The following is a 23,774-nucleotide window of genomic DNA, read 5'->3' as shown; positions in this document are numbered from 1 at the left end:
ATTTGTCATACTTGTTCTTTGGCTGCTTAATTTTGCTTGTGGCTGGAATTTTCCCGGGGGTAATACGTTTAGCATCTTTGCTCTTGACATAATGATAGATTATATGGGCGAAGTATGGTTAATGTGAAATAATATATGTTACATGTATGTAAGTATAGACGTTTCGCCCGTCGTAAATGTGAAATTGCAACACTGATGAAGTGATAATTTTTTTAGTGAGTAAAGAGCGAGCCACGGTCCCTAGAAATGGGAAGTTCAAGAATTACGTTTTAAAAAACAGTCTAGTGAGAAAAAAATGCCATTTTGAAGAATTTATTACAAAAAACTATTTTTTGCGATCTCGAAGAAGAGCATGAAACCCCTCGAAACTGGGTCGGATCAAAAGGTAAAGTGAACGATGGGAATTGCAATGATCGAAAACCTTAGACACGAGACATTTTTTGCGTGAAAGCACTGACACGTCCTTTATTCTTTATTCGCCACTAGTGAGGCATTGGAACATTAAGTCGAGCTGTTTAAGGTCTCATTTAAAAACTATTTTTTTATATCTACTAGCTTTTTGTAAATTTCTCTTTGTAACTTCTTCATAAAGTACCATGGCATTAAAAGTGGTACTTTTTGGTGTCATTTCTTGAGCGGAAGCTGGGAAGCATGAAAAGGGTACCAGCAGTAGTATGGGGTCAATACCTTTGGCGGGTGCCCTACCCCACCATACGACGGGTGCTCTATTCGAATGAGTGCCCTGTCCCACCATACAAGCGGGCCCATTTTGGAGTTGCTAGTCCCTATATCCTCTCTCTGTTTTAACAGGAACCGTATATATTCCTGGAAACTATTTTTCTCAACGATAGAATGCGATTACTTTAACGGGTCCACGTTCCAAGCCCACGTTCTAATGTCAAGTTTTGCGATAAAGATTCTCGGTCATGCGTAGAGTACATGTCGTTTAATAATAGAAGTGACTTTGAAGTAACATTATGTCTAATAAATGAAGCTCTGGTATGAATTCTAATAAAAAATTGGATGAGATTTTTTTGTACTCTATTGGTATTGAACCAATTATTAATTATTGATAATTGCTATATGATATATCTGAGTATCTTTTGACAAGCATGTTGCTCAATAATTGAAGAGAGTTTGAAGTGACATTATGTCTTATAAACGCAGTTTCTTCATGGGTTCTAATATACATTTGGTAAAGATATTTTCGTACTCTAATGATATCGAGTCGATTATTAATTATTGATAATTTATTATGACTACAAAAGACAAGGTTTCATTATTGTAATCCAATGGAACTATGCACATCGGTTTTCCATAACTGGGCTTGCGCATGAGTTTGGGCCCCCACATTTTCATCCAGGGCCCCATGTCCCCACTCCAGGGCCCCCAAGTTTCCCACCAGGGCCCCAAGTTCCCATCCAGGGACACATGACCGTAACTCCTTGCCCTCCCCCTCCAAGGGCCCCATACACCTCTAGCCCCCCCCCCCAAGTTTTTGATCCTCCTTTTTTAGAGAAGAAGAGAGATTTTATAATTTTTTATATCTTAAAATGACATGCAATCTTTGGTGAAAATAGTTTTTGGATTTTTTCTTATGCGGCCACCCCACTGGTACTCTATGCTTGATTGTCGACAATACTTGATTTATTCTATACTCTCGATCATTATTGATTGTACTCTAGAAGGATAAACACAAGCCTGATTTTAAAAAAACAGTAAAGATGAATTATTTCGAGAAAGTATGTCTGATAGAATTGTCGTAGCATTGAAGGCTGACAAGGAAAAATATTTGAACTATGAAACAAGTAGTATTGGTAACACTATTGGAAATGTATGTGTGCGTTGTCTTGATAGTGAGAGATTAGGTTTCTATGGATTACCCAAACACTTCAACATTACTTATGGAGGATATACGATAGTAACGTTTCCAGAGATGATAACACTCAAGGAGAATGGAAACATAAAACTATTAGTTGATGACGAGGGCCAACTTTTTTGCTAATAGTTCTGGTAACACGTTACCAGTTGACAGATCCTATCGCCATCCTTCTGGTATTAGCATTCAAATGAAATCCGAGAGGGAAAGAAAGGCCTATTGCTGCACCAGTGTCATAAAGCATATCATGTATATGTGCAAATACTGCAAACTATGTAAAAATACTGTGGTAATAGACAGTGAAATCAAAAGCAAAATACAAAGGGCATTGACGGACAATATCACCAAGAAATATAAAGATGAAATGATAAGAAAAAACAAAGCGCATGTGAAGCGCATGTTAATAGTATCACCGGTAGTTTACCATTAGATACCATCATTGAAAATAATAATAACAATGATGAAAAAAGTGAAGATGAAATACTTCAAGAAAGTATATGAACATAATAGTTATCGTAGTATTGAATGCTGACAAAGACAAATATTTTAACTATGAAACAAACACTTATAGTGACACCATTGGAAATGTATGTGTTTGTCATGAGAGTGAGAGAAACCTCATTCTCAAACCTGATAAAGCTCTTTTTAAAGGATTTCACGGATTATTTATTTGACAAAAAAAATCTTCGTTTTTCTTTTAGTAAAAGCCAAGTAAAGAAAAAATCACATGGAACAGTCTCTCAAGCCCCATAATGCTCTTTTTAAGGATACAAGAATTATTCATTTGACGAAAAATCTTCGATTTTTAATGAACGCCAAGTAAAGAAAAAAACCACATGCAATGAGGGAACAGAGTCTCTTAAATCCCCGTAAAGTTCTTTCAAAGGATACAAGAATTACTTATCTAACAGATGATCTTCGTTTTTTTTAATGAATGTTAAGTAAAGGAAAAAAACTACATGGAATTAGGAAACAGTCTCTCAAACCCTGTAAAGCTCTTTTAAAGGACAAGAATTATTTATTTAACAAAAAAATCTTCGTTTTTTTTAAATGAACGCCATGTAAAGAAAAAACCCACATGGAATCAGGGAACAGAGTCTCTCCAATCCCATAAAGTTCTTTTAAAGGATACAAGAATTATTTATTTAACAGAAAACCTTGGTTTTTAATGAACGCCAAATAAAAAAAAACACATGGAATCAGGGTACAGTCTTTCAACCCCCGTAATGCACTTTTAAAGGATAAAATAATTATTTACTTAACAGAAATTCTTAGTTTTTTTTTAAAGAAGGCCAAGTAAAAAAAAACACCTTGAATCAGGGAACAAAGTCTCAGACCCCGTAATGCTCTTTGAAAAGGATACAATAATTATTATTTAACCGAAAATCTTCGTTTTTTTAATGAACGTCAAGTAAAGAAAAAGACACATGGAATAAGGGAGCAGAGTCTCTCGATCCCCAAAAAGCTGTTTTAATTGATACAAAAAATATTTATTTGACAAAAATTCTTTGTTTTTTAAAGAACGCCAAGTATAGAATAAATAACATGGAATCAGAAACAGGGTCGGCCAAACCTTGTAAAGCTCTTTTAAAGGATACAGGAATTATTTATTTAACAAAAAATCTTTGTTTTTTAATGAACGCCAAGTAAAGAAAAAACACCCACATAGAATCATGGAACAGAGCCTCTCAAACCCTGTAAATCTCTTTTAAAGTATACAATAATTATTTATTTTACAAATAATCTTCGTTTTTTTTAATGAACGCCAAGTAAAGAAAAAAACACATGGAATCAGGGAACTGAATACAGAATACAATAATTATTTATTTAACAGAAAATCTTGGTTTTTTAAATAAATGCTAAGTAATGAAAAAGAAAACTATATATGGAATCAGGAACAGAGTCTCTCGAATTCCGTAGAGTTCTTTTAAATGATACATGAATTATTTATTTAACAGAAAATCTTCGTTTTTTTAATGAAAGCAGAGTAAAGAAACAGAATCCACTCGGAATCAGGGAACGGAGTCTCTGAAACCCCATAAAGCTCTTTTAAAGGATTCACGAATTATTTATTTAACAAAAATCTTCGTTTTGTAATGATTCAATTACCTATGCCTAAAAATAATGGGAACATAGAAAAGTAATGCATAAATATTTTTATTCAAATAATTGACATGTTATGAATAATAAAAAAATGAATGCTATGAATCCATTCCATAAAATACTACGTTATGTTTTTCTTTTGACATGACACATACCATTTTGGTGTCATACACGAGTTTTAGCATGGTTTCAGGTACAATCGAATTACAAGTTTCATTGTTGGTATTATTGTGTTCATTGACTATATCTGATGATAAAATGTTGATGATACTAGCAACATTCACCAATGGTATGCTTTTCTTAGCATTGTCGTTAATTTCCATGGTGATATCATCTGCCAATGCCCTTTTTATTTTGCCGGCGATTTAACTGTCTATTACCACATTATTTTTTACACAGGTAGCAATTCTGACACTGAGACATGTTTCATGACATTGGTTCAAAAGTACGCCTGTCTTCTTTTTACCTTCCGTTGAATGCTAATACCCAAAAGATGGCGATATGATTTATCTAGAGGTAACGTGTTGCCCCTTTACGAGGAAGAAGTTGACCCTCTTTGTCAACTATTATTTTTAGGTATGCAACATGTTTAAACAATATCATAGCTGGAAATTTTATTCTAGTATATCCACCATCAGTAATGATGAATTTTTTCGGTAGTCCAAAGAAATTTAATATCTCACTCTCATGACAAGGCATACATACATTTCCAGTGGTGTCACTATAAGTGTTTGTTTCATAGTTCAAGTATTTGTCTTTGCCAGCACACAATGCTACGATAACTCTATTATGTGCACATACTTTCTTGAAGTACTTCATCTTCGCTTTTTTTCACCATTGTTATTATTCTGTTCAACGATGGTATATGATGGTAAACTACCGGTGATACTATTAACGTTCACATGCGCTTTGTTTTATCGATTCGTCTTTATTCCCCTTGGCGATATTATCCTGCCAAAGCCCTTTTATTTTGCTTTCGATTTCACTGTCTATTGGAACATTATTTTTTACATAGTTTGCAGTTTTGGCACACATACATGATCTGTGTTATGACACTGGTGCAGCAGTAGGCCTTTCTTTTCCCCTTTGATTCCATTTGAATGCTGATATCAGAAAGCTGAGGATAGGATCTGTCAATTGGTAACGTGTTACCAGAACTATTAGCAAGAAATTGGCCCTCGTCATCAACTAATAGATTTATGTTTGCATTCTCCTAGAGTGTTATCATTTCTGGAAACGTTACTCTCATATATCCACCATCAGTAATCTTGAAGTGTTTGGGTAGTCCAAAGAAATATAACCTATCACTTTCATGACAACGCACAATACCTTTCTAATAGTGTTACCACTACTGCATGTTTCATAGTTCAAATATTTGTCCTTGTCAGCATTTAATACTACGACAACTGTATCATGTAGACAGACTTTCTCTAAATTATTCATCTTTACTTTTTTTAAAATAAGACTTATGTGTTTATCGTTCCAGTGTACAATCAATAATGATTGAAAACATAGAATAAACCAAGTATTGTCGACGACCAACCATAGAGTACCAGTGGGGTGGTCAAATAAGAAAAAATAAAAAAAACTTCGTTCACTAAAGATTTTATTTTATTTTAAGAAATCAAAAAAGTTCAAAAAAAATTCCCTAAAAAATGGAAGGGTCTTGAGGGGGAGGGTTGGGACCCTTGGAGGGGGGCATGGAGTTGGTGTCATTGGGCCCTGGATGGGGAACTCGGGGCCCTGGTGGGGGACTTGGGGGCCTTGGAGTGGAGACACGGGGCCCTGGATGAGAATGTGGGGGCCCAAATTCATGCGCAATTCCGGTAATGGAAAACTGACTTGCACAGGTCCATGACATTACAATAATGATATCAGGTCGGTTGTAGTCATAATCAATTATCAATAATCAATAATCGACTCGATATCATTAGAATACGAAAAGACCTTTACCAAATGTATATTAGGACCCATAACTAAACTAGGTTTATAAGATATAATGTCACTTCAAACTCTCTTCAATTATTGAACAACATACTTGTCAAACGAAACTCAGATATATCATAAGCAATTACCTTATCGCGAAACTTGACATAAGAATGCCCATTAAAGTAATAGCATTCTATCTTTGAGAAAAATTGTTTCCAGAAATATATTCCAGCTCTTGTTAAAAGCAGAGGATTTGAGGGACTAGCAACTCCAAAATGGGTCTGCTTGTATGGTGGGACAGGGCACCCTTTGGAATAGAGCACCCGTTGTATGGTGGGGTAGGAAACCTGTTAAAGGTATTGACTCCATACTACTGATCGTAACCTTTTCATGCTTCCCAGCTTCCGCTCAAGAAATTACACCAAAAAGCACCACTTTTGATGCCATGGTACTTTATGAAGACGTTACAAAGAGCAATTTACAAAAAGCGAGTAGATATAAAATTAGATTTTAAATAAGACCTTAAGCAGCTCGAAATGATGATCCAATGCCTCACTAGTGGCGAGTAAAGAATAAAGGACGTGTCAGTGCTTTCACGCAAAAAATACCTCCTGTTTAAGGTTTTCGATCATAGCAATTCCAATCGTCCCCATTTCAAGGGGTTTCAGGCTCTTCTTCGAGATCACAAGAAATTGTTTTTGCAATAAATTCATCAAAATGGCATTTTTTTTCTCACTATTATGTTTTTTCAAAACTTATTTCTTCAACTTTCCATTGCCAGGGACCGTGGCTCGCTCTTTACTCGCTACAACCATGATCACTTCATCATTGTTGCTATTTCGCATTTATAGCGGGTAAAACGTCTATACTTACATATATGTAACATAAAATCTATCATTTTGTCAAGAGCAAAGGTGCTAAACGTATTACCCCGGGAAAAGTCCACCCACTAGCAAAATTAAGCAGCTAAAGAACGAGTATGATAAATAAAAATAACGAAGAAACAAAGGAATATTCTACCTATAATCCAAAGTATAGGCAGAATATATGGTTTAGATTATGCTAAGGTAGCCTTTTATTTTTACATTTTTTTTTGTGTTAATACTTTTTTCGGGGGTTGAGTTATCTGTCTGCATCCAAGTTACCAAAAAGACATATCTGCAATGTCTTAGGGACGGGTAAGGGCATTAACTTGAAACTTTTAGGGCCATTACTGCTACCACTGCGGCTGCAAAAGCGACTGCAACAGTGACTACTGCCAACTGCGACAGCTTATGGTTGTGACTGCTTGCAACTGGTACTACAATTACTTGTGAATACTTTAAGAGAATGTTAGGTGATGTTGACTAAATTAAAACACACTATGTGAATGCTGATTGTCAAAAGGGCGCTTCAGCAATATCTTGGGAACGGCTGAGGGCATTAAGTGAAACTTTCAGGACAGTTTGAATAGTGCTTGAACCTTCAAGGAACACTTAGGGAGATTTTAAACTAAATCAAAAGACAGTATGTGCATCCAGGTTTTCAACAGAGTAAATGTGCAATATCTTAGGTGCGGCTAAGGGTAAGAATATTCAATAAAAAGATACTATGTGCGTCACGGTTGTCAAAAGGGCGTATCTAAAATACCCCAAGAACAAGTAGTGACATTTAGTTGAAACTTTCAAGGAATGTTGAAGGGGGGAGGGTATGGAAATAAATCAAAAGCTACTAATTTGAACTATTAGATTAGTATTATACATTTTAATTCTTACGCCAGAGACATGAAAAACTGGAGAAATATTCATTATACCTACCAAAACTTTAGAAATCGAAAACAAACTGAAATTAATTTTTTTAAAGAAACTTTTCAAAAAAATAGAGCCGTATTAAAATTAAGATCAGCAGAAATAAATCATTGTAATAATTTAAACTCAAAACGACCAAAAATTACTATTAACGAATAAAATGAAACCCAAAACGAACAGAAATTAAAATAAACGATCTTAGTAAACCAGGCACTAATATGGATGAATAAATAAATCTTAAAAAGATTAAAATTAAATTGAATGTTCAAGTCAAACTTAGAACAAACAAAAATTAATACATACAGCAGTTTGGCTACTGCCCTTTTCCCCCTTCCCTAACCCTACAAGTCTAAAGCTTGTTGCTTCATTTGCGCTGTACTGAAAACGAAATTTATTACAAATATTTTCTTTTAAATTTACAACATTAAAAATAGAAATTAGAGCGATATAACACTTGAAATTGCTGAGTTTCCACGAATATATATCAAACATTCAGTTTATTTTCATTAGTTCTTTCCAGTCGTCTTGATTATTATAGTGACTTCATATTTATTTTTCGTCGAAGTTTTGAAAAACAAAAGTATAGAGTTCAAAGTACGTGTAGTTTTCAATATAATTTCAGTAATATGGAACCCTTTCACAAAGAAAACGAAGCATCGACAAATGCAAAACAAATAAGAGATTATTTAGGGCTGTATATGGGACCATCAGAGGGGGAGGTGTATTGACGAGTGAAACGATTATTATATCTAGAAAGAGCTTACAAAAAGGCACCCAGTAGTGCAATCACCTTGTCCCTACGTCGGTAAAAAAAACTTTTTCTACAAAACAAGTTTTTCAAAGAAAAGTAAAGAGCTCGATTAAGCCAAAAATGTGCAGAAATAAAGTCAAATAATCTTCCAGGCGTAAAACTACCACAAATCACTATTGAATAAATAGCCGACTCAAACTCGAAACGAGCAAAAATTAACATTAGTAGGGCTAGTAACCCCCATGCCTTCTCAAAACCAGAACATAATTTGCGCTTTACTGAAAACAAAACATGTTTAAATGTTTTCACTTACTTAAATAAGTAAAAAAAGCTTTTTTTTACCCTTTTTACATTTCAAGAAATACATATCAGTATAGGTATATTAAACTGACAATTCACGGTCAATTTTTTTTTTTTTTTTTTTTAAGTAAAGCCTAAGTTATGTTCTGGTCTTGAGAAGGCATGGGGAGTTTTCAGCCCTAGTAATGTTAATTTTTGCTCCTTTTGAATTTGAATCAGCTATTTATTATAATTTCTGTTCGTTTCGAGTTCCATTTAATTGTTGATAGTGATTTGGGGTAGTTTTACACTTGGAAGATTATTTTACTTTATTTTTTCCCCATTTTTGGCTTAATAGAGCTCTTTACTTTTCTTTGAAAACTTATTCTGTAGAAAGTTTTTTAAATCAATATAAATATATGACACCGTCATTCAGATAGGGGGGCGGGGCTAGTGCCCCCCCCCCCTTATGGGTGCCCATTATTCCCAGAGTATGTTTATGGTCATGGATTCATTACTGAAAGTTTCATTTTCTTATCCTAACCCCTTTCCAAGATATCAAAAAGTAGCAAAACTAGAATTTTACCGGTAATATTTTGTCCAAAGCAAGTTTATTTCCAATCATTATTAATTTACAGATATGTTTGTCACCTATTGATTCTCACTGTCTAATTAGTGCAAAGATTCTTCGTATCTCACGAGTCGCTACAGAAACAGGACATACAAAAAAATTCTCTTTTCCTCAATCCAATCATTTACACCAGGCTACGAGGCTACGCTACTGCTGTGGTTAACTGTCTTATGAATTTGGCATGAATTGTTAAATAATGCATGCGTAATCCTTTTCAATATTGCCATCTAATATTTATAGTTAGTATAGATGGCAGATTTTGCTTTATATTTGAAACAAAAACATTCTGTCAATGTTTCGGAAATGGGTAATTGTAACTATGTTTTTTTGTGAAGCTAATTTGAAAGAAAAATGTCTTCCAAGAAAATTTTTTCATAGAAAAGTGCATAGCGATATTTAAACCAAAAGTTAGAATTAGTGTATCTATGCCACATATATCATTAGTCAAATTAATGTATCTATACAAATTAATATATTATCTATATCATTAGTAACAGTTAGTATATCTATGAAAACCATCTGAGACCGGACATCCTTTGAAAACCCTATAGAGCTTGAACTAAAAAATAGAAAAAAGTATTTTTATTTGACGTGCATATAAATGTGCCTATTTGTTCTACTAAGTGGCTTTTTCAAAATCCTGATCAATGGTTAGGCGAGGGGTATCTAAAAAGGGCAAGGAGGGTTGGATGCCCTCCAGTCACTCTGCAACATTTCCCCTCACCATGCGCTGAAAGTTTCCACTTAATACCCTCAGCTGTTCCTTAGATATTGCTGAAACTCCCATTTGACAACCTGTATTGACATAGTGTATTTTGATTTTGTTTATATCCCTCACAAAATTTCCTTGAAGTTTCACCTAGGACCAAAATATGGGTCTCCTTGTCGGAGTCCCGACATCAAACATGTCCCCTTTTCTTATTAAAGAACCTTATATGTAAACAATATGCAGCTTGTATAACTTACATCAATTGCCCCAGAGGCATAGTTACTTGACTTTTGGAATATTTTGAACAAAATGGCTATTTAAATTTTTTTATAGGACGTCTTTGAGGAGGAAATGGTGTGGGAGAGAGGCTGGTTGCCTTCCAATCACTTTTGATTCTTAAAATGGGCACGAGGACTTCAAATTTCCAATCGAATCAGATTCCTCCAAAGTTTTTACTACCACCCCTTCCATATGAAGTGCCTCTGGAAAAAAAAAATTCATTGAAGCCTTATGGCTCTTTACTATCGGCAACGCTAGATCGATGCCTCTGATTTTGTTTTCCTCAGAGCCACTTGTGTTCAAAATAGTCCAAATGTCAAATAACTTTACCTCGGGGGTTAACATAACCTTCCACAGCCTCTGGGACAAAAACTGTTAGCTATACGAGTTGTCCATTGTTAACATATAAGGTTTTTATTTGGAAAAGTAGACATATTTGGTACTGTATCTCCATAAGGCATTGAGTGTTAAGCTGAAAGTTCACGGAAATGCCGACAGGCATGTCGATCACAATGAAAACACACTATATGAATGCTGGTTGTCAAAATAGTGTGTCAGCAATATTTAAGGAACGGCTGACGGTATTAAGTTGAAACTTTAAAGGTATATGGAAGGATGTTTAAGAATGATCGGAGGATAATCAACCCCAGCCCCCTTGCTCATTTTTAGATGCTCCCCTTCCCTGAACACTGATCAAAATTTTTAAAAAGCAATTTTGTTCAAAATAATAAGATTTTAGGACTACGCCTCCGGGGATGCCATGCCCCCCCCCCTACAGCCCCCTGGGCAAGAATTGTAAATTATGAAACATGCCCATTGTTTACATGCAAGATTTATCATCATGAAATAACGATTGTTTTTTTCTGGGTGTGTCGGAAAACACGAAGGGTATGGAGGTGAAATTTAAGGGAATGTTCAGGGGTATGCTAAACTGAATCAAAAGACACTATCTTATCCAGTTTATCAAAAAGACGTATCTGCAATATCTTAAGAACGGCTGAGGGCATTAAGTTAAAACTTTCCGGGCATGTTGAAAAGTGGTCGGAGGGTAACCAGCCCCCCCCCCCTTCTATGCTCTTTTTATCTGCCTTATGCCTAAGGACGTGATCAAGATTTTGAAATAGCCATTTGTTTCAAATTAGTCTAAAGGTCAAATAAATTATGTGTCAGGGGATGACATAATCTCCCGAATCCCCTGGGGCAAGGATTGTAAACTATGCAAGTTGCGCATTGTTTGTATATAAGCTTGGTTATTGAGATAAGGAGACAGATTTGATCCTGGGTTTCAAAAAAGGCTTGGGGTACAAAGGAAAACTTTCAGAAAATGTCGAGGGGATGCCGAATAAAATCAAAACACAGTGTATGTAGGATGGTTGTCGAAAGGGCGTATTAGCAATATCTCAGGAACAGCTAAGGGTATTAAGTTCATGCTGTAAGGGCATGTTGGGGGGATATTGAAGAGTGACCAGAGGGCAACCTTGCTCATTTAGATGCCCCCCCTCAACACTGATAGAAATTTTTAAAAGCTACTTTGTTCAAAATATTCAAGAGATCTAAGAATCGCCCTCCACAGCCCTCGGGGCAAGGAATGTAAATGATTCACTTTGTCCATTTTTGAAATGTGGGGCTTATCATTGAGAAAGGGGGAAGTGTTTGATCCTGGGTTTGTCGGAAAAGGCTAAGAGTATTGAGGTGAATTTTCGGGCAGTGTTGAGGGGTATGTTGAGCCAGATCTACAAACACTATGGGTATCCAGATGATCAAAAAGGTCATCTCCAGTGTCTTAGGAACGGGTTGGGGTATTAACTTAAAACTTTCAGGACCTCTACTTCTGCGACTGCTTGCGAGATATATTGCAACTACTTGTAACTGGGACTAAGATTACTTATGATGGCGACTAATTGCAACTGTGACTGCTTGCGACATAACCTACGATTATTTGCGACTGCGGGAGCAACTACTTGTAGCTGCGGCAACGACTACTCGCGACTGTGACTGCAACTACTTGCACCTGTGACTTCTTCTACTTGCAACTACTTTCAAGAAACTTTGGGGAAGATGTTGAGCAAAATCAAAACACACTATGTGCAAGCAGTTTGTCAAAAGGGCTTTTCAGCAGTATCTCGGACTGCTGAGGGTGTTTAGCTGAAACATTCAGAGCATGTTCAAATGAATGCTCGAAAGTGCTAAGAAGGCATTCAGCCCCTCCCCACCTGCCCTATTCAGATGCAACCTCCACGCTTGTCAAAACTATTGAGAAAAAGGGAAGGTCTTATCATGGTCGTGTTCGAAAAAGCTAAGAGTGTATTAAGGTGAAACTTCAGGGAATATTGGGGAGATGCTGAACTGAATAAAAAGACACTGTGTTCATCCTGGCTAGCAGTAACGGGAATATGCAATATTTTAAGGCGCTAAGAGTATTAGCTTGAAACTTTCAGGGCCACTATTACTGCAATCACTGCTCAAAATGTTTACAACTGCGACTGTAACTATTTTTCGACGCTGACTTCGAATGCTCGAGAATGCGACTACTTCTACTTGTGACTACTTTCAGGAAAAGATGAAGGGGATATTTAACAAGATCAAAACATCTTATGTGCATCCTGATTGTAAATCCAGCACATCATCATTATCTCAGGAAAGGATGAGTGTAGTATATTGGAACTTTCAAGGCATGTTGAGCAGTGCTTGGAGGTCAAAGGGACCCCTTGTCCTTTTTAATAAAAATTAAAGGATAATAACATTTTTTGATATTTTGACATTGTGATATTTTATTATGATAAAATCATAATAAAAATTAGATATAGCCTTGTTCAAAATAGTTAAAAGGTCTAATAACCATGCCTTTCGGGATGCCATGCCCTTCCCTCACAGTCTCCGGGGAAAGGGTAAACTATGCAATTTGCTCATTGTTTACATGCAGGATTTATCATTGCTAAAGAGAATGGTTGATCCTGGATGTGTCAGAAAAGGCTAAGGGTACTAAGGTCAAACTTTAGGAACTGTTAAGAGGGATGTCAAACTAAATCAAAATAGACTTTGCGCATCCAAGTTATCAAAAGGATATATCTGCAGTATCTTAAGGGCGCATAAGGGTGTTTACTTTCAGGAAGCTTTCAGGACTACTACTTGCGACTGCGACTATTAATGCTCGTGACTACTTGCAACTCTGACTAGGACTACTTTTGACCGGACTACGGCTACTTGTTGCTATGACTACTTGCGACGGCTACTGCGACTATTTATGAACACTGTTGTAACTACTTGTGTCTACTACAGCGACTACTTCTGACTAAAAATGCTTGTGACTGCGAATACTAAAGAGTGCGACTACTTGTAACTGTGATTGCGACTAAGGCTAGGCTACATGCTATTGTGAATGTTTCTACTTGCGGCTAAAATTGATTGCGACGCCAAGTACTTGCAATTGCGGCTATTTTCGACTGCGACAACTTGCGACCGTGGCTTTTAGCGAATATGACTACTTTGGGCTACTTAAGACTGCAAATACTTGCGACTGTGACTACTTGAGACTTTAAAAACTTATGGCTGCAACAAATTGTGCCTGCGAATACGAATGTAACTTGACTGCTACCGTTGCTACTTGTGACTGTGACCACTTGCTACTGCGGCTGCGACTACTTGTAACTACGGGTCCGACAACCTGTGACTACAAATGCGACAACTCGTGACTACAACTGCTACTAGTTGCGACTGTGACTATTAGTTCTACGATTGTGACTGTGGCTGCAAATAATTGTGAAACTTCTACTATTACGGCTAGACCTAATGAACTAAACCATATGGTTTTAAGTGAATCCTGCTTGTCAAAATGGCTTAGTGCATCCTGGCTGTCCAAAGGTGCTTATCTGCAATAATCCACGAATTGCTAAGGTTATTAATTTGAAAATTTCATATATATTAAGGGGGATGTTGTACTAAATTAAAAGACACTAGATCAATTCAGGTTTTCAAAAGGGCATATCTGGGTGCATCTATACAGATCTCATAACGGCTATGGACATTCAGTTGAAACTTTCATGCTAAGAGGATACTAACAAAATTAAAAGATACTGTATGCTTCAAGGCTGTCAAAACGGCGGTTCCGTTGCAACTAAACTCTCGTGTAACTGAAGCCCAAGCAACTGAACCCTCGTGTAACTGAACCCCCGTACAACTGAATCCCAATGCAACGGAATCCCTATGTAATTGAACACCCGTGCAACTGAACCCTCGTGCAACTGAATCCCCTTGCATCTGAAACCCAGTTTAACTGAAAATTGGTGCAACTGAACCCTCGTGCAACTGAGCCCCATTTAACTGAACCCGCATGCACCTTAACCACATTTAACTGAACGGCTGTGTAACTGAACCTCCGTGCAACTGAACCCTTGTGTAACAGAAACCTCGTGCAACTGCACCTCATTTAATTGAACCCTCGCACAACTGAACCCCCGAGTATTTGAGCCCCATTGAACTGAACCCTCGTGCAACTCAACCCCCGTACTCAGTTTTTCAGTATTCTTCAAATATAAGGCAATACCATGGGGTAAAACACGAAAGCTAGAATATTTACATGGTCTACCTTGTTGTAATTGTTTGCTTTTTAAAGTCAAGAAATAAATGTCTGTCAAGATCATTCAGGAAAAAGTTCTGTTTTTTAGTCACAACAAAATGAAAATCTGACGTCACAAACCATTAAAGCCAGAATTATTTCTTCATTTTTATGTCTGTTAATGGGGGCTCTTTTTACCCTGTTTTTGTCTACATACTGCGATAGTTGTTACTAGTTGTTACTATTTTTTTTTTTTTTTATAAACATCTGTGTTGAAAATCTCTGAACTTTGTAGATTTAGATAACGAAAACGGCTGACGATACTGATTTCTGGTGGCTATGGCAAAAGTTGCCACACATACTGTAAAATTTTCAAGCAGATGAAAAAAAAAGTTTTTTGCAACTAAAATCGATAGGATTTTCCGAAAATTTGAAAATCCCAAAATCTATTATCCTCTTGAGTTAGTTAGTCTTCGTCAAATTCCCCTAGGTTCAGTCGAATCATCCGGAAAGTTAAACATCCTGGAAGGTCTATTTTGGGGTATTAAGAAAATGCAGCCAAAATTAATTCAAAACCTTTTAGTTAATACGTTACGTGCGGTTTCTTTAAATTCATTTGAAAGATATCCCCGAAAAAAAGTTTTTCAAAGAAAAGTATTTTCGATGTGATACCTTATACTAGGTACTCTTTTCCTAGACCACACAGGCGTCAATGTAGAGAAACCTCTTCAGGCCCATGGTTACTTGAAAAATATATCTCCCAGTCCCATTGCTGGCAAACAGGTCAGTTGCATCTTCTTTTCCTAACTTGAAAACTCCGGCAAGGTATATGAGAACAAAAAATGCCCGAAGTTCTACCTGATGAATTGGCTTCGTAAATGTCAGTAGAGATGGGGGTCCGACTCCTAACAGGGCTCCTTATATGGGCATAGAATACTGACAGGGCTCCAAATAAGGGCATAGCCTCCCTAGGGAGAAAGATTGCGTAATCGGTCAATGACCTCTTTTTCCAAGGTCGATTTATTTGATGTTTCTATGTGTAATAACTCCGGAACGAAGGTTGCACATGCGCATTGAATTCTAACGTGAACAATGTTATTGATCTAGGACTCGAGGGGGAAGTGAATTTCCGAGAACTTGATTGCGTAATCGATCGCGAATGTCATGGTGTCCAGAAATAGTATTTGTTGTTGTTGCTCTCGCCAAATGTTAAGAGTTTCCCGGAAACAGTTAGATCACGTGTTTCCTTCTCAGCCAATCAGCGAGTCGGATACATCCTCCTTCTCAGCCAATCAGAGGGCTTGTTACATATGATTTTCCCCGTTACATAACAATTCGCCCTTGAGATTTTGTATATAACGGACATGCAATGTGATTAAATTATCAGAAAGTATTGTGACACAATGGATAGAACACATGAAATTATTGATGAACTTGAAGCCTTGGCAACTTCAATTTACCATGTAAGTTCTGTTTTCATTATTTTTATTTTCAAAATAAAATTGTTTTCCGTGGTCACCCTCTACTATATTCGATTAAACCCCCCCCCCCCACATACAATACAAACATCACTTTACAATCTTTATACTCACTAGAAAAACATAAAATATATTCTTTTACCCTCAAAACCTAACCCCACCCCCCATTGTTTTATAACCAAAATTCTAGCAAAAAGAAATAATTTTCTGTCGAAAAATTATAGCCTTTCTCTATTGTGATATAAAGTGTCTACTGACTTCCGTCACTGTTGTTATTAACCCGCTCTGGTTTGACACAAGGCTCTCCGGTGCGAGGCATCTAATTAGCTCTGACCCTTTTTCCTATGTGTTTACGAGCGCGGCAGCCAAATTCAAAAGGAACTGTTTCTCCGTCAAAATTAAATACATAAAATATTTTATTTTACCCTCAAAACCTAAACCCCCCCCCACCATTGTTTTACATTCAAATTATCGCAAAAAGAAATACCATTTCGTTAAATTCCTTCCTTCTATATTTCCAGCTAAATCCCCCCCAACATTGTTTTACAATCAAATTCTCACAAAAAGAAATACCATTTCGTTAAATTCCTTCCTTCTATATTTCCAGCTAAAGCGATCACTGACTTCTGTCAATTTTTAATGTAAATACCGCTCTGGTTTTGACACAAGGCTCTCCGGCGCGAGGCCTATAATTAGCTGTCACCCTTTTCCCTCTGTGTTTACGAACGCAGCAGCCAAAGTCAAAAGGAACTGTTTCTCCGTCAAAATTAAATACATAAAATATTTTCTTTTACCCTCAAAACCTAAACCCCCCCCCACCATTATTTTATAATCAAATTCTCACAAAATGAAATACCATTTCGTTAAATTCCTTCCTTCTATATTTCCAGCTAAAGCGATCACTGACTTCTGTCAATTTTTAATGAAAATATCACTCTGGTTTTGACACAAGGTTCTTCGGCGCGAGTCCTATAATTAGCTGTCACCCTTTTCCCTCTGTGTTTACGAACGCAGCAGCCAAAGTCAAAAGGAACTGTTTCTCCGTCAAAATTAAAACACTTTGAGGCAATTGTAATAATTAGGCGCAGACGCAATGTGCTATTTTGGAGAAGAGAAACAGATTATTTTCAAGCTTTCTTTCGATAAAGTTTCTTTTATATTCCCGGGAGGGAGCGTGAATCCAGGATTTTTTGCTGGGGAGGGGGTTAGCACTTTTAATAGTGACAAAATAGAAAAGATAATTGTTTCTTACCTTAATTGCTTCTTCGTCATTTAGTGATTTTAGCTATAACATTTGAATAAAAGGTAGTAAGATATGCCTTTCGCTTGAATAAAACACAGGATTAACTCAATGAGAGGGTAGACTTAGGGTGGGTTAATTGTCCTAAATTTAGGGGGAGAGAATATTGGTTTTTTGCTTTACTAAAATGCAATACTTTGTCTAAACAAAATTGTAGTTAATAACTTTCTTTCTGTAAAAAAGGGGCAAATTATTTTGATACTAATTTTTTATCTTCTTTTTAAGACAAATTATGAAGAAATCTTGCCCCCTCCTTCCAGGAAAGCCAGCGATGATGAAGCAGCCACCATACAGTCCTGTCAAAAACCGAAAAGAGAATGGGTGGCTTCTTATAATATGGTGAACCCTGCCGGCTCATCTATGCAAGATCGTGAAATAGCCGGCCCAGTCGCGCAAGAACATAGCGACGCCGCCCCGTCCACCCTCCAACACACACTACCTGGTACTTCGGGTGCCCAAGCCCAGAGGGATTATGCAGATGTAAGCATTTTTCCTACCTTTCTATTTCTTCCAATTTTTAGTCCTTTTCAATCCCAATATAAACTTATCTCTGTGAGATATTAACCTCATATTACATATCTAAATATAATTTTTTTTGCAAAGAAACCACTCTTTTCTAATCTTTGCTATCGCTTCGATATTTCATAAGTGAATATTTTTAGGTAATTTCTATTAATAATCACCGCCTTTGAAACTCAAAATGCTATTTTTTCTAATCTTTGCTATTTTCTATGCATTCCCCCTATCTCTTCGCCGCTATAACATAAGCGACTATTTTTAATGGGTCATTTCTAGTCAATTAATGCTCACCATTTGAAACTCTAAATCCCCTATTTTTCACAATTGAATATCACAAAGTTTTAAGAGAAGGAACTGAGAGAGAGAGATTATTCACATTTATCTATTTGTCACACATGGATCCCATAATTTACGTAAGGATATTTTTAAAATAACCTTCAATCTTACAAACCCTTGCCAATATTTTAGTGATGGGGTAACATTGTTGACAATATACCGAGTTAACGGTTTACAGCATTTATTTGTACTGTTTTCTCGTCTGAAGTTCGGTCTTGGAAATAGGAAAACTTGCGCGGTGGCCTACAATAATTGTGAGCTAATGAGGAGTTCACCGAACCTGTATGGAATTAGAAATATTTCAACTTTTTTGGGACATTATGTAAATAACCGGGGGCCGCGGAGCCGATGGGTGCGGGGAGTGCTGTGGGGGCAAGGTTAGGGAAGCGCCGGGGGATGCGCCACGGGTCAGGGCAGTGACACAGGGATACACCACGCGTCCGGAGAGCGTTGGGGGATGCGCCACGGGACTGGGATGTGCCATAGTGAGGCGCACCGAGTCAGGGCCGCGTTGGGGGATGCGCCGTGGGTATGGGATGTTCTGTGGCTCCGAAACGCTCCGAAAAAAAAAAAAAAATTTTTAACACTTTTAAAATAAAAGACCAGATTGTCGCCTTCCATATACAGTGGCATTTTAGATTGTATTTATCTTATATTAAGTTGTATTTTCTTTCAGTTGAATTAACCAAATGTTATTAAGCAATAATAATCCAAATTTTAACAGTAGGGCTGATTTGAACACTTAAAATAAACTATATTTCATTTATAGTGTGCATTGGCCCCCTACTCTCCGACCAGTGAAGAAAAGGAAGAACCAATTCTAACACCGCCACTGGAGTTTCAAGAAAATTCACTATGGTACAATAGTATTGAAGTACCCTTTAATATTGATAGGTTTTTAGATGATTTTTTAACTAATTTAGATAATAGCACATTTGAACTGGGGGACTTACCGGTGCTGAGACAAAACACATTGAAAATTTTAAACTATTTTCCCCGGTACTTAACAGGGAACCCTCAAACCCCCTATACCCTCACGACTCCACTTCGAACAACTGAAGTGGAGCATTCGCCAGATATTGTTGAACAACTGGGGGAGGGGGTAATAGACAAGAGGGGGAGGAGTGTACAACTCTCCCAGAGTTTAAGCTGACTCACATAATTTTAAATAATATTGTTGTTTACACTGTGCCGGTTGGTGATCATTTTAAGACGCTTATGTCGGTAAAATTTTTTTATTATCATGTAGAAATTGTGCATGCAGATGTAGATAAAATTCGTGCACTTCTGGAGAACCAGATTCAGTTGTGGGGGAGGGAGTCAATTAAGGTTTCTATTGTTTTATAAGTGTTTCATTTGAATAAGGGGAAAAGTGATGTTTACTATCATTTTATACATTCCGAGATGCGTGTGGTTTATTCAAATTTAGAAAATTTTGAGGGTGCTTTCTTAGATTGGGTCGATCAAATTATAACACATCTCGAGAACTATAATGAAAACGGTAGTGGATCTCTAGTTCTTTTTGTTGAAAATCTAAGCGTAAATATTTGTAAAATTGAGAAAGATTTTATTTTAAGAGGGGGGCATTGGGGCACAGGTACAGTTTTGAATTACAATCCAAATTTAGTAGCTTGTCAAGGAGTCTAGAGGATCCATTTTGAAACAGGTCAAATATGTTTCAGGTATGCTTTCCTCATATCAGCATACGAGCCTCTAGCTTGTGACGCTACCAAGACGAATTTAGACAATTGGGCTATACATGGGAAAGACTGGTCCGATTTCCCAGTTGTAGATTTTTCTTGCTTAGAAGGAAAATATCCAGTAACGCTAAGATCTATTGACATTTTTGAAAGGACTAATGCCCACTCAAATATCGGCATTACTGTGGTTCAGTATGAGACAGAATTTGAAGATGGGACTCGTTCTAAAAAGAAGGGGTTGGTATTTCCCGGCCGGGGCCTCTCAGTTGATTTGGTTAAACACTGGGTTTGGTTGCTATACACACCACCTAGTCAACCGAATGCAATCGGTCATTTTAACCCGATCACTGACAGTCGTAGAGTTCTGGGGGAGGGTATGAACAGGGGGGAACATTTCTGATGTCCAACATGCTTGTCACAATTCCGTAGTGATATAAAACTACGGGGTCATATGAAGCATTTTAGACGGTATGGCTATCAGACAGTGGAAACGGTTTCAGGGGATAGGTCCAAGCCGTTCATAGGTGAGTGCTGTCTGAAACTTATGATTTGGGATGGTTAATTTGCTATTTCCGGCTTTTATTAGCTAGGTTTCATAGCCTTTCATAGGTGTATGTTGTCAGAAAATTACGATTTGGGATGTGTAGTTTGCTATTTGAACTTTTCAGAGCTAGTTTTCTTAGTCCATCATAGGTGTTTGTTGTCTGAAACCAATAGTTTGGGATGACTAGTTTGCTATTTCAGACTTTTCTGAGCTAGATTTCTTAGCCGCTCATAGGAGTGTGTTGTCTGAAACTTATGATTTGGGATATGTAAATTACGTTTTCGGGCTTTTCTGAGTTGGACACTTCTAAATTTTTCCACACACGAAAACTTACACACACACACGTCAAAACTTACACACACAAAAAGCTTAGACACACAAAAACTTACACACACACACACACACAAAAACTTACACCCACACGCAAAAACTTACACCCACACGCAAAAACTTACATGCACACAAAAAATTACATTTACACAAAAACTTACACACACACTAAAACTTACACACATTCACAAAAACTTACACACACACACAAAAACTTACACACACACACGAAAACTTACGCACACATACACACACACACAAATACATACAAAAAAATTACAAATGAACACAAAAAATTAAATTAACATACAAAATTACATTCACAAAAAAAAATACTCACACGCTCAAATCTTAAACTAACACAAAAAAAATTACACACACACACACACGAAAAATTACACACACACACGAAAAAATACACACACACACACACACAAAACTGACCCAAACAAGCATTATATCATACACACACACACACGCACTCATACACACAATCGCCGATAAATACAAAAACTGAAAAATACACACACACACACACACAAAAACTTAAAAAAGCAAGCGAAAAAAAAATAGAAAACACACAATAGCAAGCCAAAACCCTCATACACACCCACACAAACACACACAAACAAACACACACACACACACACACACACACACACACAAACTTACACACACACGCCAAAACACACACACACAAAAACTCACACACACACACACACACTCACACACAAACTTACACATGCACACGAAAACTTACATGCACACAAAAACTTACATGCACACAAAAACTTACACACACACACACACACACACACAAAACTCACACACACACACACAAACGAAAAATTACACACACACGCAAAAAATAACACACACAAAAACTAACACACACACACACACACACACACAAAAACAAAAAAACTTACACATTAACACAACAAAAACTCACACACACACTCACAAAAAATTACAAACACACACACACACACACACACAAAAATCACAAAAACACACAAGAAAAATAACAAACAAACCCCAAAACTAAAACACAAAAACAATTACACACACAAACACACACACACACACACACAAACATACACACACAGACACAAACACACAAAAACACTTACAAACACACACACAAACTCACAAACACACACACAAAAAATGACACCCACACACAAAATGTTAGACACACAAAAACTAACACACACACACACACACAAAACTAACACACACATACAAAAACTTACAAGCACAAAAAAACAAACAAGCACAAACACACATACACACACACACACAAACTAACACACACACACAAAAACTAACACACACACAAAAACTAACACACACACAACACACACACACACACACACACACACACACACACACACACACACACACTTACACATTAACATTAAAACTTACATGCACACAAAAACTAACACACACACACACACACACGAAAAATTACTCACATACACTTAAAAACTAACACAAAAAAAATCTAAGACACACAAACAATTACACACACACACAAAAACTTACATCCACACTAAAAAACTTACACGCACACAAAAACTTACATGCACACAAAAACTTACACACACAAAAACTGACACACACTCACAAAAACTTACACACACACACACAAACTTACACACACACACACTAAAACTCACGCACACACACTAAAACTTACACACACACACTCCAAAACTTACACACACACAAAAACTTACATACACTTACCATATCACAGTTACATTGTCTTAATTTTTCAAATTTCATTTTGACTTTCTGTCGTGAAATTCAAGAGTTGTAATATTTCAGTAGTGACTTGTTGTGCTTTACCTTCTCACAGTTACATTCTCTTGATTTTTCGAAGTTCATTTTGAATTTCTGTCATGACATGCAAGAGTTGGAAACTTGGGGTGATAGTCCACCAACCCGACTGGTGGAACTCCGCTAACTCAGTATTGGGGTCCCAGTCCACCAGCCTGAACTGTAGAAGTTCACTAGCTCGGAATTAGGGTCTTATTCCACCAGCCTGAATGGTGGAAATCCACTAGCTCAATATTGGGGTCTCAGTCCACCAGTCTGAATGGTGGAAATTCACTGTTTAAGTTACGTTAGGTTAACTTATCATGAGCGCTCATGATAAGTTAACCTAACCTTTTCCGGCGAGTATGGTTAGGTTAGGCTAGATTAAGTTAGGTTAGGTTAAGTTAGGTTAGGTTAGCCCATGTACGCTTCACTTAGGTTAGCTTAGGTTAGGTGAGAGACAGGCAAAAGTTAGGTGTATGATTAGGTTAGGTTAGGTTAGATTAAGTTAGGTTAGGTTAAGTTAGGTTAGGCTAGGTTAGCCTACGTACGCGCGCGTACGTAGGCTAACCTAGCCTAACCTAACTTAACCTAACCTAACTAATCTAACCTAACCTAACCTAATCATACACCTAACTTTTGCCTGTCTCTCACCTAACCTAATCTAACCTAAGTGAAGCGTACATTGGCTAACCTAACCTAACATAACCTCCCGAACAATAATCTCGACTCACCTAAAAAGACACACAGTTATCGTATAGTATAACAACTCATCCTCTCACATGATATGTTAACCTATCCTAACTTAAACAGTGAATTTCCATCATTCAGACTGGTG

The 23,774-nt window shown here is 37.0% G+C and overlaps 2 protein-coding genes across 10 annotated transcripts in view; one reads left to right on the top strand and one right to left on the bottom strand.

The window, feature by feature from the left end:
• Positions 1–9,527, bottom strand: part of LOC148956526 (XK-related protein 6-like) — a 34,061-nt gene extending 24,534 nt beyond the window's left edge. For 2 of the 4 annotated variants that reach the window (XM_089085827.1, XM_089085838.1), the window contains exon 1: positions 9,315–9,499. In XM_089085827.1, coding sequence (XP_088941953.1) covers positions 9,315–9,353 — 39 coding nt within the window. In that variant the 5' untranslated portion in view covers positions 9,354–9,499. Of the gene's footprint in view, positions 1–9,314 lie in introns of all 4 variants that reach the window. The other 2 variants (XM_089085859.1, XM_089085848.1) reach the window with 2 other exon arrangements.
• The window catches only part of LOC148956525 (uncharacterized), a 161,671-nt gene that overhangs the window by 70,881 nt on the left and 67,016 nt on the right, over positions 1–23,774 (top strand). The window lies entirely within an intron of this gene.

This window comes from Artemia sp. Qi Xiang Cuo, chromosome 1 (assembly GCF_049724085.1).
Source record: "Artemia sp. Qi Xiang Cuo chromosome 1, ASM4972408v1, whole genome shotgun sequence".
Taxonomy (NCBI): Eukaryota; Metazoa; Arthropoda; class Branchiopoda; order Anostraca; family Artemiidae; genus Artemia; species Artemia sp. Qi Xiang Cuo.
This window is presented reverse-complemented; position numbering and strand designations above follow the sequence as displayed.